This window comes from Rhincodon typus, chromosome 10, assembly GCF_021869965.1.
Source record: "Rhincodon typus isolate 14 chromosome 10, sRhiTyp1.1, whole genome shotgun sequence".
NCBI classification, from domain to species: Eukaryota; Metazoa; Chordata; class Chondrichthyes; order Orectolobiformes; family Rhincodontidae; genus Rhincodon; species Rhincodon typus.
The window spans coordinates 45,492,620-45,516,493 of record NC_063341.1 but is presented as its reverse complement, the minus strand read 5'-3'; the positions used below and the strand labels follow the sequence as shown (position 1 = coordinate 45,516,493).

At 39.6% G+C, this 23,874-nt stretch overlaps 1 protein-coding gene across 1 annotated transcript; it reads left to right on the top strand.

Annotated features, from left to right (window-relative positions):
- The first annotated feature begins 408 nt into the window (after window positions 1-408).
- ebna1bp2 (EBNA1 binding protein 2) lies at window positions 409-22,019 on the top strand. The gene is made up of 9 exons (XM_020530314.2): window positions 409-683; window positions 11,012-11,095; window positions 12,452-12,624; window positions 15,188-15,311; window positions 16,187-16,276; window positions 18,814-18,889; window positions 19,077-19,182; window positions 19,864-20,032; window positions 21,602-22,019. The coding sequence occupies exons 1-9, from the start codon at window positions 633-635 to the stop codon at window positions 21,650-21,652; spliced, it is 924 nt and encodes a 307-aa protein (XP_020385903.2). The 5' UTR covers window positions 409-632; the 3' UTR covers window positions 21,653-22,019.
- The last annotated feature ends 1,855 nt before the right edge of the window (window positions 22,020-23,874 follow it).

The following is a 23,874-nucleotide window of genomic DNA, read 5'->3' as shown; positions in this document are numbered from 1 at the left end:
GTTTTATCATTGGAGGTCTTTTTTAGGTCAGCATGGTGCTAGTGGCGTGCCAATATGCTGAGGCCCGATCTGAAAAACACTTCCAGTCCACTGTGCTGCCGTAAATCTTTTTCTTCCCCCATTCAATCACACCAAAAGAAAATTGTTACATCCTGTAAATTTTTCCCAGATGAGGAAATTGTCTGACTTGATTTATTTTCATTTCATATTCCCAGCATCTACCCATAAAGTCACTTTTACGTTAGGCTGCTCTCTCACTAGAGAGAAACGACTGTTGGTGACTTAACCTGAGGATCACGACACCTTAGACGAAGACAGAGGTTGAGGAGGAGAGTCCAAAGCAACCATAAGCTGGTGCGGGAATTGAACTCCATGCTGCAAACCAGAATCCAGCCAACTGATCTTCTAATATCTACAACAGTACTTTGAATCTACACGCTACTTTTGAAAACTCCTGCGCTACACTTCGAACCGTCCGGATAAATAAATTAACTGATGTCCCGGCGGTTTGTGAGGAAGTTGGTCTTTATTTCCGGAACTCTGTGCACGGTTTCACATTCTGGCCGGACGGGTGTTCCGTGTGCGCTGAGAGACAGCTTCCGCTCAGATCCGACCAGCGAGGCAGCGGCGGCATGGCTTGGGATCCACAATCTGCTTCAGACGCTGAGGATTCCGACCTGGAGGTTAGTGTGTTACCCTGAACTTGAGGCATCGCTCCCATGACAGCAGCAGCCGTGGACCGGCTGTTTGTCCTTCCGTGCTCAGGAAGAGGGTCCGGGGTCCGGGTTGGGGAATGGGGGCGGAATCGCTGGATATAATTTAAAGGCCTGGCCTGTTTTGTCTGATCTGTGCCCGACTTTCTGATGTCGATAACCACAAACTGTGGAACGGCGGTGACTGGCAGAGGTTCATTTTACTCAAAGAATTGAGTTTTTTTTTAAACTATCACGTGGGACGTTGGGGCCGTTGGCTGGACCGACATTTATTGCCTGTCTCTAGTTGCCTTTGAGAAGGATGTGATGCGCTGCCTTGTTGAACCGCTGCTGTCCATGTGCTGTAGGTTAACCCACAATGCCCTCAGGGAACTAATTCCTGGATTTTGACCCAGTGACAGTGAAGCGAGGGTGATATGTTTCTAAGTCAGGATGGTGAATGGCTTGGAGGGAAACTTGCAGGGGGCGGTGTTCTTGCGTATCAGCTGCCCTTGTCCTTCCAGATGGAAGTAGTCGAGGGTTTGGAAGGCACTGTCTAAGGATCTTTCAATTCCTGCAATGCAACTGTAGATAGTGTACACTTATTATTGTGTGTCTGTGCTGGAGGGAGTGGATGCCTGTGGATTTGATGCCAGTCAAGCAGGCTGCTTTGTCCTGGATGGTGTCAAGTTTCCTGAGTGTTGTTAGAGCTGCACCCATCCAGATAAGTGGAAACATTCCATCACACTCCTGACTGTGCCTTGTAGATGGTGGGCAGGCTTTAGGGAGTCAGGAGATGAGTAACTTACTGTGGTACTCCTAATCTCTGGCTTGGTCTTGTAACCACTTTGTTTATGTGGTGAGGCTAACTGAGTTTCTAATCAATGGTAACCCCAGGATGTTGATAGTGGGGGATTCAGCATTTGTAACACAATTGAATGTCAAAGGGCAGTGATTAGATTGTCTCTTATTGGGGATGTTCATAGCCTGGCATTTGTGTGGCACGAATGTTACTTACCACTTAGAGTCATGGAAATATACAGCATGGAAACAGACCCTTCAGTCCAACTTGTCCATGCTGACCGGATATCCTAAACAAATCTAGCCTCATTTGCTAGCATTTGGCCCATATCCCACCAAACCCTTCCTATTCAGATACCAGTCTAGGTGTCTTTTAAATGTTGTAAGTGTACTGGCCGCCTCCTCCTCCTCCTCCTCCTCTTCCTCTACTAGCTCATTTCCATACAAGCACCATCCTCTGCATGAAAATGTTGCCCCTTAGGTCTCTTTTCGATCTTTCCCCTCTCACCTAAAACCTATGCTATCTAGTTTTGGATTCTTCCCACCCCAGGGAAAAGACCTTGTCTATTTATCCTAACCATGCCCCTCATAATTTTATAAACCTCTATATGGTCACCCCTCAGCCTCTGATGCTCCAGGGAAAATAGCCCCAGCATATTCAGCCTCTCCCTATAGCTCAAACCCTCTAACCCTGGGAACATTCTTGTGAATCTTTTCTGAACCTTTTCAAGTTTCACAACATCCTTCCTGTAGCATGGAGACCAGAACTGAATGTGGAGTTCCAAAAGTGGCCTAACCTACAATGCTACAACATTACCTCCCAATTCCTATACTCAATGCACTGACCAATAAAGGCAAGCATACCAAACACCTTTACTACAGAGACAACAAGGTGCAGGGCTGGATGAACACAGCAGGCCAAGCGGCATCATAGGAGCAGAGAGGCTGACGTTTCGGGCCTAGACCCTTCATAAGGAACTATCAACCTGCACTCCAAAGTCTCTTTGTTCAGCAACACTCCCCAGGACCTTTGCATTCAGTATATAAGTCCTGCCCTCATTTGCCTCTCAAATGCAGCACCTCACATTTATCTAAATTAAATTCTACCTGCCACTACTTGGCCGAATGGCCCATCTGATCAAGACCCTGTTGTATTCTGAGATAACCTTCTTTGCTATCCACGACACCTCCCTCCAGCCTGAAAAACAATCCTCCACCACCACCCTCTGTTTTCCACCTTCAAGCCAGTCTGTATCCAAATGGCTAGTTGTCCCTGTATGCATGTGATCTAACCTTGCTAATCAGTCTGCCATGAGGAGTCTTTTCGAATGCCTTACGAAAGTCCATGTAAATCACACCCACTGCTCTGCCATTATCAATCCTCTTTGTTACTTCTTCAAAAGACTCAATTAGCAAGATACGATTTCCCACACACAAAGCTTTGTTGACTATCCCTAATCGGTCCTTACCTTTCCAAATACATGTAAGTCCTGTCCCTCAGGATTCCCTCTAACAACTTGCCCACCACCAATTTCAGGCCCACCGGTCTATAGTCCCCTGGCTTTTCCTTACTAATTTTCTTGTTAGCCAACCTCCAGTCTTCTGGCACTTCACCCGTGACTATCAATGATACAAATATCTCAGCAAGGGGCCCAGCAATTACTTCCCTAGCTTCCCACAGAGTTCTAGCGTACACCTGATCAGGTCCTGGGGATTTATCACTTTTATGCATATTAAGACGTCCAGCACCACCACCTCTGTAATGTGGACATTTTAAGATTTCACTATTTATTTCTCCACAGTAAACGCATGCAAAATATTCATTTAGTATCTCCCCTAGCTCCTGCAGTTCCACACGTAGGTGGCCTTGCTGACCTTTAAGGGGCCGTATTCTCTCCCTAGTTACCCTTTTGTCCTTGATTTATTTATAGAATCCCTTTTGATTCTCCTTAACCGTATTTGCCTTCTTGATTTCCCTCAAGTATGCTCCTATTGCCTTTATACTTTTCTAGGGATTCACTTGATCCCTGCTCTTTATACCTGACACATGCTTCCTTCTTTTTCTTGACCAAAACCTCAATTTCTCTAGTCATCCAGCATTCCCGACACCTACCAGCCTTCTCCTTCACCATAATACTCTTCCTGCAGACGTAATCATCAGTAACATGGAAACTGTCCCTAATCTCCCACATCTGATCGGAAGGCCACGTTACTCTGTTGAAGGCTATCTTTGCACCTTAACAATCTACAGACCCTGAAAATAGCAGTCTTGCTGCTCTAAAAAACACTGCTTCAAGCTAACATAGTACCTATGCTTTATATTTTTAAAGTTTAATTGAGACAAATCTCAATAAAACATACAATCAAAAAAGAACCCACTCTACTCACTATTGTAGATTTACAAAAAAAGTTGCTCTTTAAAAAGCCACTAAGCAGCTCCTCTGCTGTGAGCTCTCCCACACAGGTTTCTCCAAGGTCAGCTGTGAATTTCGCTGTTTGTTAATTTTTTCTTCGACAAACTCCGATGTCCAGGGATTATCCAAGTCAAACAGCAGAACAATCAGCCATGCAGATTCACGGCTGGGTCAGACAGAAGTGCAGGTTTATTTCTTCGTTTGATTTCACTGCCCATGTGTTCACTGCCTTTGTCTGACTTCTTTTTTAAAGTGCTGTTGTTTTGATCTTTCTCCCCCAAAGCTCCCAAACAATGCAACAGCTTCTAAAACAATAATTACCGTTCCTAGAATTCCAGGAAATCAGCTTCAACACTGAAAATACCTCAAAAAAGGAGCAGCTCTTGCAGCCACAAATTTTTCCCGTCCTCCGTCTTGGATTAACCCGGAATCTTTGTCACCCCAAGCCTGAATATTGACCAGATCTTCTTGTATTTGACTTTGGACTGCTTCAGTATCTGAGGAATTGCGGATTGTGCTGAACATGATGTAATTACCAGCCAATGTCCCCACTTCTGACCTTATGATGGAGGGAAGGTCATTGATGAAGCCGCTGAAGATGGTTGGGCCTAGGACACTACCCTGAGGAACTCCTGCAGAGATGTCCTGGAGCCGAGATGACTGACTTCCAACAACCATAAACATCTTTCTATATGTCAGGTATAGGTTTGTAGCTAGTGACATTGATATAATGTTGCTTGATTTACAGAGATGTTTACTAAGTAGGCTTTTCAGCCCAAGACTGCCTCACCATTCAATAACATGGCTGATCTTCCCAATGCCTCAACTCCTCATAGCTCTCAATGCTCTGATATTTTAAAAGTACATGTATCTACCTCTTCAAGTACTATCAGTGATCTAGTCTCCACAACTTTCTGGGGTAAAAATTCTGCACTTTCACTCCCCTTGAGAAAAGAAATTCCTTTGCATCTCAGTTTTAGATGAGTCTTGCCTTCTTAGTTTGAGATTCCCCTTTATTGTCTGTCTTGGAAGAGGGGTATCACATTAGTAGTTATGCAATCTGTAGGAGCTCTTTTGGAATGTATTGAGTTCTGGAACATTTCAATCAATGCCTCCATTATCTCTTTAACCTCTTCCTTTGAAACCCTTGAATGAAGACTGTCAGGTCTTGGCAACCTAAGGCTTTTCCTTCCATTAGCACCTGCTTATTTGGTATGTTTAGAGTGATTATAGTGTTTAGTCTTCACAGTCCAAATGCAAGATATTAGTTTAAATTATCTGCTTAAATGTCTGCCACTTCTTTTCCCATTAGTCTATTTCCCCAGCCCGCTTTAGATAGCTCATTCTTCATACTTTGTAATTGCCTCTGTTAAAGTTGAGAACACTAGTTTAAAACCCACATTGCTCTCCCCAAAACCGAATTTAAAATTTTCCATGTTGCGATCACTATCCCCAAAGGATCCAATGCAATCTTAACCTAACTCAGCACACAGCACACTATCCAAATTTGTCTGCCACATTATTCATGCCCAGTTGGTTTGTTCAGTCGATATTCTGATCTAACACTACCTGTAACAAATTGTGGTGCCTTTCTTGCATATTACCATTATATCCTGATTTGTACAGTACAGAAGGAAGCCGTTTACCCCATTGTGTCTTTACCAGCTCCACTGAAAGTCCCACTCTCTAGCCCTATTTCCAAAACCCTCTAACTACTTCACTGTCAAATATATCTCCAGCTTTCTTTTGAAATTTCCATTGGAATCTGCCTCCACCATTCTCCGAGGCAATCCATTCCAAGTCCTAACAACTCTTGAGGAAAGAAGTTTCTCCTCCTCTCACTCTTGGCTCTCTTGCTGACAGTTTTGAAATTATGATCCCCTGGTCTTTGACATACTAACTAGTAGAGTCAGAATATCCTCTTTACCCAGTCAAAATTGGTCATAATTTTGAACACCTCAATAAGGTCACCTCTTAATCTTCTCTGGTCCAAGGAGAATAAGCCCAATCTCTCCAAACTTTACTTGTATCTAAAATCCTTCCTTTCTGGCGTGATTCTAGTAAATCTCCTCTGAACTCTAGCCATGGCTTTAACATCCTTCCTTAAATAAGGTGCCTAGAACTAAACACAACACTCAACTTTGTATACAACAATGAGGTAATTTTGTTGGGCTTTACAGTTGACTCCCACCCATGACTTCATTCCCTTGCTATTCCTTATTTCCACTCAAATGGATTCCACATCACAATCTATCACACTGATATAACTACACAACACCATACCTTCCTTTGTTAACAGTGCTGTCCCCTTCCTTTATCTTTTTATCCAGAATGTTGAATATCTTTGAATATTGAATACCCAATCAACAACAGTTTGGATTTATACAGCACCTTCAACATAATAAAATGGTCTGAAGTTAGAGTTATAAAGCGGTTTTTCAGACCGAGCCTTGTGCAGAGCTGTTAGGGCAGATAAGCAAAATCTTGGTCAAGGAGATGGGTTTTAAGGAGTGACTAAAAGGAGGAAAGGTAGGTGGAGAGATTTAGTAAAAGAATTCCAAAGCTAAGGGCCTAGTCAGCTAAAGGTACTGTCACCAACGATGGAGCGTTTCAAACCAAGGAAGCTCAAGTGGCCAGAATTGCAGGAGAGCAGATATCTGAGGGTTGTGGAGCTTGAGAAAATAGAGAGGCGGACAGTTGAAGCCATTGAGCCATTTGAAGTAAAGAAGAAAATTTTAGATTTTGAGCATTTTCTATCAATCATAGAGGTGATAGATGAATGGCATTGGCATGAGTTAGCAGCAGAGGTTTGAATTAATTAAAGTTTACAGAGGATAGAATGCAGCAGACTGATCAGGAGTATGAAAGTAGCTCAGACTACTGATAATTAAGGCAGCAGCAAATGACCTGTGCTGCCCAAAGTCGAGCAATGTTACAGAGTTGGAAATGGGCATTTTTAGTTCTACTGCAGATGTGTGGTCAGAAACTCCTCTCAGAATCAAATCTAACATCAAAGTAGTGAACAGTCTGATTCAGCCTTAGACAATTATAGGGAAAGGGGTAGAGTTGGTAGCCAGACAACTGTTTGGAGTGGAGACTGATGACAGGTGTTTTGCTCTTCACAATAGTAAATTGGAGGAAATATTTGCTCATCTTAATACAGAATGTCAACGAAATGGTCTGAAAATTTAGTTGTTGTGGGTGAAACAATGGAGGTGGTAATGAGGTAGAACTGGGTGTTGTCAGCCCACGTATAAAAGCTAATACTGTACTGTTTTCAAAATATTTTGCTTGGGGGCAGTATAAAGAAATATAGAAATGAGAAGCAGGAGGAAGCTATTAATCCCTTTGAACCTGCTCCCATTATTCAGTGTGATCACGACTGATCCTTAATCCCAATGCAATATTCCCACTTTCTCCCATATCTCTTCACGCCTTTAAAATCTGAATATTTATCTGTCTTTTTCTTGAATATATTTTGTGACCTGGCTTCCACAGTGTTTTGTGGTAGAGAATTTCACAGCTTCGCTACACTTTTAAGAAATGCTTCCTCATCTCAGTCTTAGTTGGTCTACCCTATATCCTGAGACTGTATCCCTTGTTCAAGACTCCCCATCCAGGGAAAACTGCATCCAGACTGCCCAGCCATGTTAAGAACATAGAACAGTACAGCACAGTACAGGCCCTTCGGCCCATGATGTTGTGCCAACCTATTATCCTACTCTAAGATCATGCCCTACATTTTATTATCATCCATGTGCCTATCCAAGAGTTGCTTGAATGTCCCGAATGTATCTGACTCCACTATCACCGCCGGCAGTGCATTCCACGCACCCATCACTCTCTGTGTAAAGAACCTACCTCTGACATCTCCCCTATACCTTCCTCTAATCACCTTAAAATTATGCCCCGTAATAGTCATTTCCGCCCTGGGCAAAAGTCTCTGGCTATCCACTTTACCTATGCCTTTTGTCATCGTGTACACCTCTATCAAGTCACCTCTCATCCTTCCTCGTTTCAATGAGAAAAGTCCTAGCTCCCTCAACCTTTCCTCATAAAACCTGCCTTCCAGTCCAGGCAGCATTCTGGTAAATCTCCTCTGCACCCTGTCTAAAACTTCTACATTCTTCCTACGATGAGGCTACCAGACCCGAACACGATATTCCAACTGTGGTCTAACCAGGGTTTTATAGAGCTGCAGCATAACTTCATGGCTGTTAAACTTAATTCCCCTGCCAATGAAAGCCAACGTACCATGCGGCTTCTTAACAACCCTATCATCTTGGGTAGCAATTTTGAGGGATCTATGAACATGGACCCCAAGATCCCTCTGTTCCGCCACACTGCCAAGAATTCTGCCATTAACCTATATTCTGCATTCAAATTCAACCTTCCAAAATGAATCACTTCACACTTTTCCAGCTTCACTTCCACCTGTCACTTCTTTGCTCAGCTCTGCATCCTGTCAATGTCCCATTGCAACCTACAGCAGCCCTCCACACTATCCACTACTCCACCAACCTTCGTGTCATCGGCAAACTTACTAACCCACCCTTCCACTTCCTCATCCAAGTCATCTATAAAGATCACAAAGAGTAGAGGTCCCAGAACAGATTACTGTGGAACACCGCTGGTCACCGAGCTCCAGGCTGAATACTTTCTATCTACTACCACCCTCTGTCTTCTATTGGGCAGCCAATTCTGTATCCAGACAGCCAAATTTCCCTGAATTCCATGCCTCCTTACTTTCTGTATGAGCCTACCATGGGGAACCTTATCAAATGCTTTGCTAAAATCCATATACACCACATCCACTGCTCGACCTTCATCAATGTGTTTTGCAACATCCTCAAAGAATTCAGTAAGGCTGGTGAGGCATGACTTGCCCCTCACAAAGCCGTGTTGACTATTTCTAATCAAACTGTGCTTTCGCAAGTAATCATTAAATCCTCTCCAATAATTTGTCCACCACAGGAGTAAGACTGACTGGCCTGTAATTCCCAGGATTATCCCTATTCCCTTTTTTGAACAATGGAATAACATTTGCCACCCTCCAGTCATCTGGTACTACTCTAGTGGACAGTGAGTATGCAGAGATCATTGCCAAAGGTGCAGCAATCTCTTCCCATGCTTCCCGTAGTAACCTTGGGTATATCCCATCTGGCCCAGGGGACTTGCTTATCCTCGTGTTTTTCAAAATTTCTAGCACATCCTCCTTCCTAACATCAACCTGTTCGAGCATATCAGCCTGTTTCACGCTGTCCTCACAAATGTCAAGGTCCCTCTCACTGGTGAATACTGAAGCAAAGTATTCATTCAGAACCTCCCCTACCTCCTCTGGCTCCGCGCCCAAGTTCCCTCCACTATCCCTGATCGGCCCTACTCTGGCCATCCTCTTGTTACTCGCATAAGTAAAGAACGCCTTGGGGTTTTCCTTAATCCTACCCACCAAGGCTTTTTCATACTCCCTTCTAGCTCTCTAAGTCCATTCTTCAGTTTCTTCCTGGCCACCTTGTAGCCCTCTAGAGCACTGTCCAATCCTTGCTTCCTCAACCTTAAGTAAGCTTCCTTCTTCCTCTTGACTAGAATTTTGTACAATTCAATCAGATTTCCTCTCGTCCTCTTAAACTGTGGTGAATACAGGACCAGTAGAACCAAACTCTCCATATAGAACAGTGTTGCCATCATCAGTATTAGCCTCGTAAATCTCCACTGCAATCCCTCTTTGGCAAGTATATCTTTCCTTAGGTAGGGAGACCAAAACTGCATGTAGTACTCCACGTGCAGTTTCACCAGGGCCTTGCAGTAAGATATCCTCCCCAGCTTCTGAACTCAAATCCTCTTGAAATGAAGGCCAATACACCATCTACCTTCCTAATTGCTTGCTGCACCTAGCTGTCAATTTTAATTGATTTTACAAGGACACCCAGATCTCTCTGCACATCCAAATTTCCTAATTTATCACCATTTTAAATAAAGCTTTTTGTGATTTTTTTTTTTGTTCTGTACCAAAGAGTATAGCTACAAATTTAGGCAGATGCATACAGTATAATGTGACCATGTGTTTGCCAGCTTACTCAACTAGTTTAAATTAGCTTGAAGCTTCTTGCATTCCTACCCTCAGAAATCTTTCTCCCACCCAGTTTTGTGTTGGAAGTGGTTGAGAATTAAGGCAGTCAAAGATAGATCCCAGGTTCCTAGGTAACAGATCAAGCAGAGAAACTGTTTCGGGCAGTTTCCTGGATAGGATCAGTTCAGATCATAGTTGCATTTCAACCCCAAGGAGGGGGATGTTAAATTGTAGCAAACTTGAGTAAATGAAGTATTATTGTTGCAAATTCTTCACTATTGATTTAATCTAGTACTTGTGCTTTATTTTTTTGAACTTGTATTGTGTGTCTGCTTTATTTTCTGGACTGAATGGTTATTTTCTTTGGTGTGGGGGTGGTGGTGGGGAGTACAAGATGCTAGAAGTAATCACATCTGATGGTATTTGTGTAGAAAGAAACAGTCAATACTTTAATCATTAGAACTGCGGTGTCATTGATCCGAAATGTCAACTCTGTTTCTCTCTTCACAGATGTTACTAAACCATTTGAGTTATTCCAACATTTTCTGATTTATTTCAGATTTCCAGAATCTGCAGTATTTCACTTTTTGTTAATATTTTGGAGCTCTGTGTGAGCAACGTGTAATAGCAAAAAGAAACATCCAAATATTAGTAATTGACAGAAGTGAGCTACATAAGTAATTTCAAATTACTTATCAATGTATAATTTGGAACTACATAAATGGTTTAATCTTCACAGCTATGTAAGTTTTTAGCTTTACTCTTAAAAAGGAACAACCAAATATGGCATTGGCCTAATTCAAAAACTTTTTGTGCAAGTTTTAGATGATGTCTAGGCTCCACACTTTGAGTTTCTGAGTGCACATTTGCTGAGTAAATCAGATGCGGAAGAATGGAAACAAATCACAAGTCAAGAAACTTTGTCACTCAGCAGATCTTGGTCCTATATCATTCAGTAATATTTAATGGCTTCTAATGTAAAGCACTCAGGCTTTTCTTTAACCAGTTACATTTAATTTTTCATTTTATTACAGCTTCAGGATGCATTTTCAAAAGGTTTACTCAAACCTGGGTTGAATGTAGTGGAGGAAGCAGAGAAACAATATGTCAACGATGTGGTGAGAATTCTTTTCTTTTTTTTTAATTTTACTTTAATCTCTCAGTTATGATTGAAGTATACTGGAGAAGACTGAATATCTGTTGGTCAACAGTATTTACCCCAATCTAGTTGAAACTTCTGCCAGAGATTGCTAACACAGAGATGTTGCACAACTCGGTGCAAAACTGATTCAGTCAATATCCACCAAGCCTTAAATGTCCATTTGTGTTGGAGCAATGAATTTTGTAAATTTTGAAGTGGAAGCTTCAGAAGCTGTAGTTCAGTCCTTATTCCATTTTAGTTTTTTGAAGCATTTGATTGAATGTGCAGTCTTGGTTTCCTTGATCGAAATTTAGTTATTTGAGTCCAAAGGAACTTAAGTTTTTTTTTCTAATTCATTCATGGGATACACATGTCACTGACTGGATCGTGTTTTGCCCATCCCTAGTTGCCCTCGAGGGTAGTGAACTGAGAAGCTTGCTAGACTATTTCAGTGGGCAGTTAAGGGTCAACCATGTTGTTGTGAATCTATCGAGTCGCATGTAGACCAAGTATGAATCGCAGTTTCCTTCATGAAAGTACATCAGTGAACTGGATAGGTTTTTATGACCATTGACAGTGGTCATCATCATGGTTTGAACTCGGCTTTCAATTCCAGATTTTCATTGAATTCAGATTCTACCATCTACTGTGGTGGCATTCAATCTGGACTACCCAAAACATTATCTGGATCTCTGTATTACTAGTTTAGTGACAATACCATTAAGCCATTGCCTCGACCAATGTGTCTTAAACTTATTATTATAACTAGGTCTTTGAGTATTTACAAATTATTCTGCTAAAAAGAGCATCGAACTGTCAAACATTGTCCCAGTCGGCACAAGTTTTACTCCTTCCCTATTGAACTGGATTGATTTTGCAGCAAGTAATGTATTGTACACAAGCGTTTGAAATAGTTTGCTGAAAAATGAGAAAGTGAAGCTGCTGTTAAGTTTTCTTTTTCCCTCAATCAGTCACCTCTCCTGCCTCCTTTTTTCTAACTTCCAAACAGAAACTGGCAACCAGTATATGCTTTCTCATTGGTTGTTCCAAGGTTATGAAATGATAATACTCAGGAATATTTCTGTCAATGTAAAAATTAATTCATAAAAAAGAATGGTTAACTTAACTTTCAGATACTGCATTTTATGGAGTTAAAATTTGGTGCAATTCTAACAAAATTGAATTTGATGCCATATTATATATTGGAGGACATTGCCTTTCTAACTGTGGTTAATACACCCTGATCTGAAGTGTTAGAGTCTTCCCTTTCTATTTGAAGCTGGTTAATGTGTCCTTGAAATACTGTTGTAATACTTTTTCTATTAAACTTCAGGTGGGTTTGGAACAACGTTTGGAAGAATTCAAGAAAAACATGGAGTGGGTGGAGAGGCTTGACATGACAAATGGCCCAGCTGCTGACATCATAGCATTGACGGAAGGGAAGTCGGTAGCACAGGAACGTTCAGATATCGATCCAGATGATGACTTTCAACGTGAGATGTATTTGTAGGTACAAGTTTTAACAGATAACTTACACCTTTTAAGGATATGTATGTATCTGCAAGAAGCTTAGCTTACAGAGCATTTAAAATAAATAGTAAAGGCAAGAAGTGTACAATTTTGACCAGCTTTTTTAGCTTACAATTTCTTTTTTGACTTTAATACAAGAGTTTTAAACAAGGATGTGTTCACTCTTCATTGTAGCTTTATTGCAGTAATTTGGGCATATTAACCCGAGCTTGCAAATTAGTTTCCTTTAAACTCCAAATGTTACCTTTGTGGGCATAAAGTACCTCTTGCTGAATGGTGTAATTTGGGATTGTACGAGTCGTCATTCAGCTGGTCAAGCTTTCACCTCTGAATCAGAAGATTGGTAATTCCAAGTCCTTCTCCAGAGACTTGAGAACAAAAATCTAGGCCAATAGTCCGCTGCAGTATTGAGGGAGTGCTGCACTATCAGAGGCTAGCTGTTTTTATTTTCAGTGTAAACCGAGGCCAGATCCACATTGAGGTAAAGGATTCCGGAATAGCAATGGAATTTAGCGCTCATTTAAATTTATTTTAAAAATTATCCAATCGTCATTGCATTATTGTTTGTGGGAGTTTACTGTGTACAAATTTGCAGCTGTATTTTCTGCAGGGCACACTGTTTTAAACTGAGGGCTTCTCTTTGATGTTCAGGACTTGCTTTTGATTTTTTAGAGGACTACTTTTTTTATTCTCACTATCTCCTTTTATTGGGTGATACAGTTATTTACAAACAATATCTTCTCCATTCAAGTTGATGTGTGGAGCATTTGGATTTACACAAGCAGAATTCCTCAATATCAACCATCCATTTTCACAGACGAGAGTATTGAGTTCAAAAACACCACAGTATTTAAATTGGCACAAGATGACAGGCATAAATTAGCAGCACAAATTTATTTTTCAAAATAACATGCACTTCTACACAGTATTTAAAAACACACCTTCCAGATTGGTAAGGTCACACCAACACATTTCTATGACATTTTCAGAGTTGGAATATTTTTAATTAGGCAGTTACTATCCTTTTTACTGCATCTCCTATTTAAATTGTGACAATTGGCAGTGTTCGTTACAATAGCGTCCACTGCACTTTTCTTCCTCCATAGAGTAGCTCCTGAACACTTGCAGTTTTAAATTAGAGATATCATATTTATTTGCAAGTAATATGCTACTGCAGTTATTTCAAGATTAGTTCCTAGTTATGAGTACTTCTTTGATGGAATTGCACCTGTTCTCTCTTCTTTGCTGCCTCCCTCTTCCTGCTGCTCCATCTCTTTCCCCGACAATTGAGCTTCCCTCTCTCTTCACCTCCCCATCCAAATCCTTCAGCTCTCTGCATGCCTCTGTCATTTGCAGCATCTCCCTCTTCTACCCTTTACTCCCCTGAACTAGTGAGAAGAAGGGCACCTTGGCAAAATGGATGCTGCCAGCTCGCTATCCCACCTTTGGCGAAAAAGGTCACTCATGGTCTTTGCTCTCCAGTGCGGCCTCTGCAAGACATCTTCTAATTGTAAGCCCCTTGTGTTCGCAGCACCACATCCTGGCCATGGAACTCTGTTCCTAGCTCCACTCACTTCTTGGCCTCTAGCATCTGCTCCCCAGTGACTCTTGCTGGTACCTCCAAACACAGCTTTCTTTTTCTCTTTCATGTTTGTTGCGGTTAAGTTCATTATTTCCTTCTGTTTAACAACCCTTCACCAACGCCCTGTGAGCAAATTTTTACAGGAACTTTTGGGGGATAGGGGATTCACCTGCTGTCTCATTTCCTAAATTAAAAGATTAAATGTGTCAGTTGACTGTAATGCCCTGAGGTCATTGACAGCTGCTACATGACTTCAAGTGTTTTCTATTTTTCTTATTTCTTATTCCATCATATTGAATTTCTGGAGAAATAAAATGTTTTCTGTACATGTTACCTATCTCAAAGAACTACTATCGTTTGCATATACAATGGCTTGACAAAAAAGTGTACATATACAGTTCACAATGCTTTTGTGAGTGGAAAGATTCTATTGTTCACATGACCAAAGCCTTCATTGGCAGAAAGGTGCCTTACAATGAAGCTATTTGTTTAGTTTTGGCCCTCTGAGTCCCATTTATCCAGATGGAACAGATGTTCTGGTTAGCTCGAGGCTCACTTGATGATTAATTCTATTCAATAAGGTATACCACCATTGGCTTTAATCCAGATTATTTCCAAAGGAGGCTATGGAGCATTACATTGTGGTATGGAAGATGTGCAGTTAAATTCCGATGTTATTTTAAGGAACAATGGAGGATTGGTTAGGGAAGATAAATAGTATATAAATGGGTTACCTTGCTGGCACCTAGGCTTCTTGCTCTCTTTCAAAACCAGTTAATTTTTAACATCAATTTAGAATTAAATTTCAAGATCTGTGTGTCCTAACATGTCGTGTCTTGAGATGAATTACAACCATTTCAAAGTAGATATTCTTCTATTTCCAGTGCAGCAGCAGCTTCCAAGCTGAAACTACAATGTCTTTGATTTTCTGTAATAATAATTTCCTTTCATGTTCAGTTATCGCCAGGCACAGGCAACAGTTTTAGATGCATTGCCTCAGCTAAACCAACACAAAATTACAACAAAAAGACCAGACGACTACTTTGCTGAGATGGCCAAATCAGATCAGCAAATGCAGAAGGTGGGTGGCTACCAGTCTGTCATTAAATATAGCAGCAATAGCTTCAACTAAACATAGAGTGAACATAGAAAACTATTGTGCAATTTCTTAGTAAGTGCTTGATGTAAATCTCCAATTTTGTTTCAAAGCAAACACTTGGACCTGAAGTTTTAGACATGGAAAAAGAAAAGTGATAGAGAATGTTTTAATAATTAATCCTCCAATGAGCTTTGTGGTGTTTTTAACCACACAATATTTGAAATCTATCCATTTGGTAGATCAATTTACCATTCTAACCATAAGGAAATAATATTGGTGCCGGTAGCTGCTTGGAAGTGGGTGGGCGGGATTTTTATTTGTATTTCATGACAAGTGGACACTTTCTTGATCCTGGTTCATTGAATAATTTTTGAAGGTCCTTGGATACACGTTGTAGGTGGAGAATCTTGTGTTCTTTGATCAACTGATTTTCCGTTTCACGACTGAATCAGAATTATAGGTTGAAGTCCCACTCTGGATCTTACGTATCTAATTTAATTTGGGATTTCAATATGTTAATATGTTCACAGATGTTTATCCTTTCAAGGTAAAAAGCTGAAAACCTAACAATCTGGTCTGTAGTTTAAGTGATATTAAACTACAGACCAGATTGATATTCTATATCCGATAACTATTTGGGGGAAAAAATGTTTGCAACTTTCCAAGTGTTTTGATCAACATTCTTCCCTAAAAATGTAACTGAAAACAAATTAACTGGCTACTCAGATGTTGTTTTGGAGTATAGATTGCCTACATACCATGAGGGCACATTCAAACTGTTTACTACATGTCAAGCACTTTGAGATATTTCCAATAGCTGTAATAAGATTCTGGGGGTTTTTTCATTGTTTTGCTAGATTCGAGAAAAAATGTTAGCAAAGCAGATCTCTATGGAAAAGTCTGAAAAGGCTAAACAGCTTCGAGCATTGCGAAAATATGGCAAAAAGGTAATTTTTTTTTGTCCATTTGAACATGTATAGTGTAAGATTTCCATCTTCAGAAAAATGTTAATGCATGATCCTTGACTTATTTTGAGGATGTTAGTGTTCTTAATTTTGGGCTTATTACTCAGTTTGTTCTTGTAATACTGCAAATAAACCTTTCTTATGTTTGAAGTACAAAGGTTCCTCGATTGCAAATTACCTCAAACTGTAGTGTATTGTTTGCAACATGAAAATTCATATTAGTTATTTGTTGAACAAAACAAATATTGTGGTTATTTACAAAGGATAATCAGTAGGAGCAGGAATAAGCCGTAGGGTCTTTTAGGGCCTGCTCCATCATTTTCAGAAAGATATAGCTATTCTGATATTGGGGTTGACTCTACTTTCCTGCCTTTTCCCAATAATTTCAAACTCTCATAGTTTAAAAGATCTGTCTAAATTACATCCTGGCTATTTATTTTAATAAATTTCTCTACAAATACATTTTTAACAATTGTTCCCAGGTGTTGTAAATTTATTGAATGACTTTCTCGTTGCAATTACTCGGTTGTTGCTTTCAGTTGGAAGGCACAATAAACCGGAACCAGATCATCCCCAATGGACAACAGTCCACATTTCAGGCCTTCCCAATTTGGTCCCAACCATGACAATGTCTACATTCAGAACATTAAGACCCTTCAGACTCCGTTTTGTTTTCTTCACAGATGCTGCCAGACTTGCTGAGCTTTTCCAGCAACTTCTGTTTTTGACACTCCTCATGCAAGAGTTTTGTTAGAATCTTTCTTCATATTTATGTTGTTAACAATTCTTAATACAAATATTTCAATTATCTGAGAACATGGCTTATTTTTGAAAGCATCTCTTAATTGTTGCAACAGTTAATGTCATAATGAAAAATGAAATGAAAAACAAATAGAAAGAGAAGTAACGTGTTCATTTTGATATTGAAACAAAATACCAGGGACGGTAATAGAACCTGCAAAATTTAATACATACGTAATGGTGTCAAAATTGCAGATTACAAGTTATGATACTGTGGAAACCACATGTTTAAAACCAAATACAAATTAAGTTCTTAATGAATGGTTACAGCTCTTCAATATATCAAAAAATAGTTAAGCAGGTAAGGACTTTTGGAGTTGTGATAATATATTGGTGTGGATGGAGGATGGGTTTTTGGACAGGAAGCAGGAATATCAGGGTACTGGGACTATTTCCATATAATGGCGTGTAACTAGTAGATAGATCATGCTGGGGCCACAATGATTTACAATGTATATTAATCACATGGTCAAGTAGTCCAAGATTAATTATCTAGATTTACTGACAATATAAATCTCTACTTACCTGCCTATTTCCAACAATTTTAGACTCTCCAATAGTTTAAAAGATCTGTCTGAATTACATCCTGGCTATTTATTTCAATAATTTCTCTAAAAATACATGTAAACTAGAAACTTCAGTTGTAAAGAGATAGAAACAAGTTAAGTGATTGATCAACAAGGTGACAGATGAAGTATAATGTGGGACTGAGAGGTCATTCACTTTCTTAGTAAGAATAGAAAAGAGGAACTTATTTTAAAAGGGCATGAAACTTCGAAATCTGGCCACAAAGTTAACATGCTGGTACAGCAAGCAATTAGGAAAGTAAAGAACATGTCGACTTTTATTCCAAGGGGATTCAAGTCTAAGAATAAAGGAATCTTGCTGCAATTATACAGGATTTTGGTGAGGTCAAACCTGCAGTGTTATGTGCAATTATGGATTCCATATCTAAGGAAAGTATATTTGCTATGGAGGAACAGCAAAGGTTCACTAGGTGGGTTCCTGGGATGAGAGGCTGAGTAAATTAGGCCTCCTCTTTTTTTGGAGTTAAGTAAAATGAGGGTAGTTTCATTAAAATGTAAAATTGTGAAGAACTTGATAATTTAGACTCTGAAGTTGCTTCCCCTGGCTTGGGAATCTTAGGAACATGGGAGCAATATCTCGGGATAAGGGGTTTGCTCATTTATGACGAGGTTAGGAAAAGTCTTTTTTGAGTCAGAAGGTTGTGGATCCTTGGAATTCTCTACACCATAGGGTTAAATATGTTCCTTTGTTGAATATATTTAAGGCTGTGATGGATGGATTGTTTGTTTGGTTTCTTCTAGACAAGAGGACTACATGAAGCAAATTGGGATATGGAGATGTGAAAGAGATTAGTCATGGTCATATTTAATGGTGGTTCAGGCAGTAGAGTCTTTGGTCTACTTATGTTGAAAAAGCCCTTTTGGCACTGGTTTGCAATATAAAGGCAGCATTACTGTTCCAACCACCACCAAAAGCTTGTCTTTTCTTGATTTAATTTTGAGCTGAAGAAAATTTGACAGCTTCAGAATTCAAGCTCTACTGAAACAAATTTTCATATGCGTGAAAAATGGAATAGATCATTCATGCAAAGCATCACGTGACTCACTTTATTTTCAATCTAGAAGTACATTGCTCTTTCTGCAAAAATAGTTTGAAACTTGTTAAAATCAATACTATTGTTTTGACCATAGGTTCAAGTAGAAGTTATCCAGCAACGTCAGAAAGAAAAGAAAGCCATGATGACAGCAGTGAAAAAATACCAAAAAGGTTTGTTCTGAAGTTTGTCCCTTGAGCCAGAAAATTTGGAGATTGTTGTAATTTTAACCCTGTTTCCCCAGAATCCAAGAAGTTGGAGCAAACCCAATATATGCAGAGGAATTTTTGCTTCTTTGTTTACTCATTGGTAAAAATACAGGTGAATGAGATTTTCGATTCTGTATTTTTCTGTCTTCAGGACTCTCCGACAAACTGGATTTCCTTGAGGGTGATAAGGTTTCTTCAAAAACAAAGAAAGACGTTGGAAAGGGTCCAGTGGCTGGAATTAAACAAAAGAAGCAAGGGTAAGGGATTATGTTTGATAGAAAAGTTCACTATCTTCAGTTTTTTTTTTGTGACTAGACACAATTAAATAATTGAAAAGATTGTACACATCCGAAGTTTTTTTCCATTAAAAAAGGTTTTTAAAAATGTTTTGTGACCTTCTGGCTGAACTTTGGAAATCAAAAGTCATTGATGCAAGAACCTGCCATTTAGAAGAGGGAAAACATATATTTTGCATGCAAGGGGCAGAGACTGTGAAACTGTATGACTTTTGTAGGTGACCTTAAGTTTCTTGTGTGTAATACCTGCATTAGACTGATGCAGCATATATAAAATATTGTGTTTCAAAGTAGGCAGTTCAAGGTGTCTTTTGTTGGAGGCTTTAGTTGCATGCATGGTCTAAATTCAATAACCCACAACTGTACTCCAGTTAACATAAGAACTATTGCTTTCTTTGTGAATTAGTACCAGACTTGAGGCCACACCTGTGTAAAATTATTGGGCCCAAGGACCTCAACTTTTTTTTTTTCCTTTATACATGGACTTTTCAGTTCTGTGTGGTATGTTTAAACAGAAATGAAAGTCACTTAACCATGGATAATACTGTGTACGCGTGGTGTTCTCTGGCAGCCATCCAACTTGTAGCTAGGGTAGGGCCTACTAAATTGTTATTAACAGCCAATTGTTAACTTTTAATTCAGAATAAATGCAAAGAGGAAATACAAAAATGAGAAATTTGGTTTTGGAGGAAAGAAGAGAGGCTTAAAGTGGAACACCAAAGACAGTCACGATGATGTCTCCAGCTTCAGATCAAAAGTTGCTCATTCCAAAAACAACAGTTTTGGCAAAGGAAGAAAGAAGAATGCAAATGTGAGTGTATTTTTCTATAAGTATTACAGTTCCTGGAATGCGATGCTGAATGTTAATTTTAAAAAAAAAAAAAAATCTTATTCATAGCAATTTGTACTAAGTGTGGAGCCACATAGCAACAATAGCTTTTATGTCTGTTTCTATGTATGGGGTATTTGGACACTCTCAGAAGCAGCGATGGAAACGTTCATCAGTATTATCAACCATCCATTAACTTTAAAGCCATAACACCAAAGCAATGATTTCCCAGACATTACAGTATTTAAACTGGCAGTGGACCACAGGTATAAGTTAAGAACAGAGGTTGCCAAAGTAATTGACAAACATTTCTACATACAAAACCATCATCCTAAACCCATCTTCCAGATTGAGGTCACAACTAATACATTTTCACCACAGTTTACAAAGCTGGAAAATTTTAACCATGTAGTTATTGCCATTTTTGCTGCATCCTAGATCATGGCCTCGGATTTAAGTTTAATAACTGACACATTGTTCATTGCAAGAATAACCACTGCATTTTTCTCATTTTGTAACTCCTGAACATCTACAGCCATAACACAAAATAAATAATAATCTTTTGTTTTGCAATTGTAAATAATTTTCCAGAGGGTTGCGGGTGTGGATTTGCATGCAAACCCTGTGTATTGTCAGTGTTGTGGGGAATCTTTCATCTATTATTTAAAAACCATTCTAACATCTAGTAACAAGCACTAATATTGCAGTCTTCCTGCTGTTATCAGGTATTAATGCTTCCTGAGCAACTTCTTCCAATGCCTATCCAGTTGGAAATCAAGTTAAATGCAGCAGATTTTAAATGGAACACAGTTTTTATTGATGGGGTTTATTTTGTTTAGGGTAGTAAATTGAACCATTCATTTGAATTCTAGGCTCAGATAGTTTTAATTACATCTAATGAGGAAAGCACTAACCAATTTTAGCTCTGCTGATGATCATTTACGTAATGTTGGCAAGACAATTCTTTTTGCAACCAAACCTTTCCTATGGTGTTTTGTTCCAGTGCTGCAGTAATTTATATTTTGGCATGTTTTTAAAACCAAGAAACATTTTAAAATGGTAAACAGTATTGTGTTAAACTGAAGCCCAAATTACTACCTTTAGTGGGGGAGCAGAACAGTCTGAAGAAAAGAAAATCTTTAGTAAAGCTACACTTGCAATACGCTTTTTCTGTGACAGTTGAGAGTCTTTGGAATGTCCTTCCTCCAAAAGGCAATGGATTCAGTCTTGAAATTGTTAAGGTAGAGGTCAATAGATTCTTGATTGCCAAGGACGTGAAAGATTATCAGGAATATGCTGGAATATAGCATTGAAGTTAAAATCGAATCAGCCGTGATCTTATTGGATGGCAGAGCAGGCTCGAAGGGTCAAGTGGCCACCCTTCGTTCCTTATTCGTATATATGTCCTCTTCCCTTGACACTTCTAACTTAGGGTAGTTTGTTTCTTCCAATTTAAAAAACTATGTAATTTTCTTTTTGGGAGGGAAGAGAAGAATAACACTCGCTCTCAAAATTTGAATTGGTTTATAATGTGTCTTCTTTAATTTGCAGAAGCGCCCTGGCAAAAGGGCTAGACAGAAAAAGAAAAACCAGGCACGATAATGAAGTGAAAACAGAAGAATATTCTTATCCTGTTTCTCCACAGTGTGGGGTGTAATTAACTTTTTCATGAGCGTACTGAACCTTGCCTCCAGAAGAAGAAGAAAAGTTTTTGAACATTTAACTACAGCATATTTGGTTAGAACCAGTTTGGTTTGGATGGTATCAAAATCTGGAAAAGTTGTCTTGTTAAATATTGGACGTGAATATTTTTAAAAATCACTTAAATATAATGGTTTCTCCTTACTACAAGATTTAAGTACCTTTTAATATAACTTTCAAAATTCAGAATATGAAAATGCAGTGATTTTATTTGTGCTAACCACAGGACTGTTAATGTAAAATAAATCTCAACATCTCTTTTTTTCGATTTTCTGGTCTGAGTGCTTACATAAAGTAACATTTTTTTTCTGCACTGCATTCAAAGTAGGAGTGTTTGAGACATTTGACAACAATTGTTTTAGTCAAATTGTTGTTGTGATTAAATCTGCAATCCTCAATAAGCAGGATGGCCACAGAAAATTTGATGACACAATCACTTCAGTAACCGGGAAACAAGTAGAAACTGAGTAATAAACTAGCCAATTATTCCATTACAGTTCTTCCAGAACACATTCCATTTGGTCTTACTTTCATTGTAGTCTTTTATATTAAAAAAGGAAGATAAATTATCAGGAACCAAATGTAACGTTCCTTATTTTTCATTTGGTTCTCCTGAATCATGTTTTATTTTCTGTCCATGAGAGTTGTTTCTGTTAAAGATAATCTGCTCGTTGATTTAGTAGGGAAGGTTTGAAGACTGGTAAATGAAGGGAAAGTTCACCTTGACCTCAGTTACAAATTACACCGTGGCACTGGTTTGGCTGAAATTAGCTGACATTTGCAGCGACTCAATTTTAGCCAAATTCACTAATGTTACTGGGAAACACCTTGGACACTAAACTTACTTTACCTGCCTATTTACTTGAACATCTGTCCCACTTCAGTGTGGAAATTTACTGTCTTTCTGGAATCATTGAATGATCTTAATCAGATGTTTTTGAAATAATTATTGTGTGACTTCTAGAGTGATTCTGAAGTGACTTCAGAGATTGGGCAAGTCAACATTCTTAGAAATGAGACATGGGAAACCTGACATATTCTCCATCCAGGACACGTGTGCATATTGATTATGGAGTTGAACACCTTTTTCTGTATTGTGAAAACAAGTGCTGGAGATCGCAGCAGGTCAGGCAGTATCCATAGAGAGAAAACAAGTTTTTACAAGGAGAAATTCATCTCATTTCTACCAAATCAAAAGGAGTGGCTATGGGCACCTGCATGGGTCCTACTTATGCCTTGTTTTAGTCCTACACTACCCCCTGCCCACAACACACACTTTTCAGAAAATTGACTGTTGGAGTGCTGCTTCATGCTCCCACCTGGACCTTGAGAAAATTTGTTCAATTTGCTTCCAATTACTACCCCTCTCCGACTTGCACATCTCCATTTCCGACACTTCCCTTCTTTCCGTCTCCATTTCGGCGAATAGACTGTTCACTGCCATCCATTACAAAGCCACTGACTCCCATAGTTACCTTCACTACAGTTCTTCCCATCCCATTCTCCCAGTTGCTTTGCCTATATCGTATCTATTCAGACTACACCACCTTCCAAAACAGTCCTGCAAACATGGCTTCCTTATTCTGTAATTATGGTTCCCCACCCTCTGTGGTTGACAGGCTTCTCAACTGCATACGATCTATTACCTACATTTCTGCCCTTGATCCTTCCCGTTACACTTCAACAGCGTGATCGGGTCCCCCTTGTTTTCACTTTTCGTCCCACTAGCCTCTGCATTCAAAAGATCAATTCTCTACCAGTTCAGAGAACTCCAGCAGAATGCCACCACCAAACACATCTTCCCCCTCATTCCCCTGTCTGCATTTCACAGGGATCATTCCCTCTGGGACACCCTAGTCCACTCCTTGACCACCAACACCACCACCCCTCTTGCCATGGCACCTTTCCATGTAACTGCAGAATATGCAACACCTGCCCCTTAACCTCCACCCTGCTCACCATCCAAGGGCCTAAACAGTCTTTGCAGGTGAAGCAGCATTTCATCTGTACCTCTAATCTTGTGTATTATATTCGCTGCACCTGGTGTGGCCTACTCTACATTGGAGAAATCAAACACAGACTGGATGACCACGTTGCAGAACACCTCCATTGTGTGTGCAAGC